Source organism: Austrofundulus limnaeus, unplaced genomic scaffold (assembly GCF_001266775.1).
Source record: "Austrofundulus limnaeus strain Quisiro unplaced genomic scaffold, Austrofundulus_limnaeus-1.0 Scaffold386, whole genome shotgun sequence".
Classification (NCBI taxonomy): Eukaryota; Metazoa; Chordata; class Actinopteri; order Cyprinodontiformes; family Rivulidae; genus Austrofundulus; species Austrofundulus limnaeus.
Window position 1 is genome coordinate 35,858 of NW_013952788.1, and position 4,527 is coordinate 40,384.

General features: G+C 36.3%; 1 protein-coding gene across 1 annotated transcript in view; it reads left to right on the forward strand.

Moving 5' to 3' along the window:
- tcea2 (transcription elongation factor A (SII), 2) overlaps nt 1–4,527 on the forward strand; it is a gene marked incomplete at its 3' end in the record, with an annotated part of 25,576 nt that overhangs the window by 1,765 nt on the left and 19,284 nt on the right. The window contains 2 exon segments of the mRNA XM_014023689.1: nt 1,458–1,520; nt 4,357–4,462. Of these exon segments, the coding sequence (XP_013879143.1) occupies nt 1,458–1,520; nt 4,357–4,462 (169 nt within the window).

Below are 4,527 nucleotides of genomic sequence, written 5' to 3' on the forward strand. Positions count from 1 at the left end.
ATATTGATCATAACCTCTAATAGAAGATTAAATGAAATAACATATATATAGGACTTATTGTCCTTAAAGAAAATAAAAACACTTTAAAATGATTTCTTCTTATAAGTGTAAAAATTAAAATCAAAGACAAAAAAATAGAAATGAATATTTCACCAGGGTTACCCCTACAGCTTACAGTATCGCAGTATATCATGCTATATTGTATAATGATCCCTGAGTCATGATAAGTATCATATCAACAAATTCTTGCTAATACACAGTAGGGTTGGGCATAATCATATCGTGTGCAATTAATCATCAGAAAAACATTAATMGATTTATTTTTTTGGCACTTGACGATTAATACGATTAATCTCCAGTCAGTCTGCTCGATGCTTCTCTCCGCTTCAAATATGACGAACGTTTAAAAAAAGTTCTGTAATTTATTTATCTATATCAACACAACTTAAAAATTGATGTATAGCCTGAAGTTTGTAATTTTGACACAATTTGGAAGAGATTTTTAYGAAGAGTAAATCTTTCCTACTTRGTTATGTGACTAGGACATAACTGTGTCCAGGGGGACTCCAGCCTTAATCGTCAAATTAATCGTTATCGGCTAAATATCACAATTAATCGTGATCAATTTTTTTGCCAATATTGCCCAACCCTAATACACAGCCCTACATTTAATCTTACTAAAAATCACACGTCATTTACAAGGTTTGACCACATAGGCTGAAGCTTTGTCTTTTCTCCTTATTAGATGATTGAATTCTGAAATGTTGGTATTAAATATGGCCAACAATTTGCTGTCCAACAAATGCTGGGTAACCCAATTTAATTTCCCCTCTCTAGAAGTGATGTCAAACTAAACTGGGTTCTTTAAACCCAGTAATAAACTGATTAAACCTACTTTACCTTTGTTATGTAAGAACATATTATTAACAGGGCTGCCACAAACGATTATTTTTATAATCGATTAATCACCGATTATTTTTTCGATTAGTCAACTAATCAGATCATATGTTAATTGAATATAAAACATACAGCTTATCGTGCCAGAATGCAGCTGCTATTATATAACCATGGTTAGTTTTTAGCTATGTGCTAACTAAAAATAATTGCTGTGGAAGGTAAGTTCTGCTCTGCAGATATTACACAGGYTTCTCTTTCATTTTCTTAAAATGATCCCACACTTTTGAGCTCCGTTGCTGGGTAGCCATGATACCAGAGCCTGTCTGTATAATGTCTTGTGACGTCCACGGCCTACCCCAGTTACCACTACTGTGCATGTGTGTCAAGGACAGAAAGGCAGATGTGGCAGTGGAAGGTGTCAAAGCAGTTTGGAGAGAAAAACAAAGTAAAGAACAAATAAAAAGAAAACGATTAATCGATTATTAAAGTAATAATCGAGTAGTCGTCGATTAATCGATTAATCGTGGCAGCCCTAATTATWAATCTCCATCTCTTTCCAGGATGGTGCTCTTGACTTGTTGAGGGAACTGAAGAACATCAAGATGTCTCTGGAGACCCTGCAGGTACCCAACTCCTCACCTGAGTGAACAAGTATTTTAAGCCAAATTTTAAAATTAGATGTGGTTCTAATTACAGTCAAATTAATCACAGTTTTTGTAGCTTTTAATTTTGTTTGAAGAATAGTATTTCTGTACAAAAAAGTGTGAGAACTCAGTTGGGCAGTTGCATTTGGTGGTACACTGAACGTCAGATTGTAATATAAAATTTAATTGGATAGTAGAAACGAAATACCTATGTTAGCTTGAGTGTTAATTTGACTGGTACTTGCCTGACCAGGCATGTAAACTATTTTAATTTTTTTTATTGTGGCCATTTTTGAAAACTTCTGAAAATAAATAAAGAAAAATAGCATTTTAAAAGACGTACATGAGATAAATCATCATATCCCAATGAGACGTGCTTTGAAAAAACGGCCTATGCTTTAAATTATTTTTTACTGAGCACTCTTGTGCGACAGGTTTTTTTTWAATTCTGTTTAGTAAAGAAGATGCAACATGGCCATAGCCATGGTGCAACACTATTTTACATAGTGGTTGTATGGTCTGTGATAACCAAGTGTTACCTTATTAATGAAATTACTAGGTTCAGATTTTCATGTCATCTCCTTTAGGGATTCTTGGTGCAGCGCCGCCACAGGTGAGAAGGAGAACATGTTATTCACAGGGTTTGGTTYGTTTGACAAAGTGGAGTGTGAATGCAAACTGCACTGAAAACGTAAACAAATGTTGCAGTTTTGGTCCCATATCAAAGTAAGTCTACCAGGTGTTAAAGCGACCGAAAACACCCTAACTTTTAACTGCCAATGCACCAAAACTATTCTAGCAATCAAAATGCAAAAAATATCAAATAAAAGTGAGTTAAATACTGTTGTGTTACTTGTTAATTTCATTTGATAACCAGATCTTGATAGAAGCAAACTTACCAAAACACTTGTTTTTCTTTTGTTTGTTTGTTTTTTCCTTCATTGGAAACGGCTGAAGATCAGCTGTTAGAGTGAGAAAAAAAAATTTTTATCCGGCTCCTGGAAAATGTTCTGTTGCTCTGTTGTAATCTGATCACGACCAATATCATCATCTTTCCAAGCGTAAAGATGTAAGATTATTGGCAGCGTGACGGCTCAGTGGTTATTACTGACGCCTCACAGCAAGAAGGTCCTGGGTATGGACCTGGGGTCTTTCTGAATGGCTTACATGTTCTCCTCGAGCTTGCGTGGATTTTCTCCAGGTTTCCCCAACATGTACAACAGGCTGCCTTCAGGCCCAGGCCTCTCTTGAAAAAGAGATCTGTGATCTCAATGGGATTTGTCTGGTTAAATAATGATAAAATAAAAATAAATAAAAATACAACCTTTCCAAAGACACATTCTTTGTCCAAATAAAATTTGTAAAAATATAAAAAAGTCTTCTCCTTTTTCGATGTGAGATTTTGATTTTAGAAAAACCTTTATTACAAAYTAAAAACCCTAACAAAACATTACTAAGGAGAGAGAAAACATCACTTTAAGAAACACAGTTTCTGCAACAAAATTTCAAAGAAAAAGCAAATCAGTTATTCAATGAGCAGAGAACTAAAGGAGAGTTCTCTCTCAGAAACCTGGCACAGAATATTCTTAAAACTCCACACATTACAAAAACCACTTACTGGTAAGTCATTTTTCAATAAAAATTGATCAAAATCTATCTGTAAGCATGCCCTAAGCATCCTTTCTAATAAGAGAACARCATCCACATCATTAAATTGTTCAACTTAGTTTTTCCGACTAACATAAATGACCATCTTTGCTTTTGCTAAAATGAAATTAAATAGTTGACATTTGTCTTTATGCTTCTTTGAATATCTGTATCCWAGAATGAACATTTGTATGGAGCAGGTATCATGACATGGTGTAAAAAAACTCAAAAGAAATATAATTTAAACGACTGCAGAACACAGTTTCTTTGTGAGAACAAAATGGGCACTCAGGACTYACTGTGGGKTTAATAACTGATACAAACRAGTTTACWGCTATTGCTCCATGTAGAACTCTCCATTGCAAGTTTGCAACTCTTTTTGCAAGCGGTGGCTTGTAGAGTGCTCTCCATTCAGGGCCAACATCCTCACTGAGAGACCTCCAAAATGTATCAGTTCTACTCTTGAGCTTGTCTTTATGTAAGACTTGAACAGATAATCTATACATTTGTTTACCTTTAGCAGTTTGTATTGAACCAATGTACTTGCATTTTAGCAGAGGGCCACTGGAATCTCTAAAATCTGGGAGAATGTTTACAGTGGGAAAATCACCACCAACAACAGAAAAGTCACGATTGCTGGTGAACTGGTGCAACAGAGTCAATTCAGAGTCGGACAGAACTGCCTTCCACTCTGAGTAGCAGAGCAACCACCCGGACTGACTTCACCCCCACTTTGGAGGCCAGAGCAGCAGCATTGTCAAGTGTGTCTCTATTCTCAGCAGGCTCCAGGCTTTAAACAGGCGTTTGTAGAGGGCTTGTAAGGTGTTAGTGTTCAGATGTTCTGAGTTCATCAAGAACAGAGACGTRTTGAGCTCCAGCCTGTCCAGTCGATTCATAATGAGGCAGGCCAACGGACACCACACCAGATTTGCGGGGCCGCAGAGAAACCTCTGGATAAACAGAAGCTGTAAAGCTTTTACTTGAATAAATTTTTAATGAATGACTTTTTATTTCCACAAGTAGCTATTTACAAAAGTAAAACACTTTTACTAGTACTTTTGAGTACTGGCTGGAAACTGTTGTACAAATTTATCTTTCATTGTTCTGTTTTCTTTCAAAGAAAATAACAATTGCTTGTGTTTCTGCTTGTTGAAAATATTAACTGTAGTCAACCAGAGTTGGCATGTCGGTGAATGCTGTGAGGAAACAGAGCTCTGATGAGGAGGTTCAGACTCTGGCCAAAGTCCTTATCAAGTCCTGGAAGAAACTGCTGGGTACGTGTGTGTGTGTGTGTGTGTGTGTGTGTGTGTGTGTGTGTGTGTGTGTGTGTGTGTGTGTG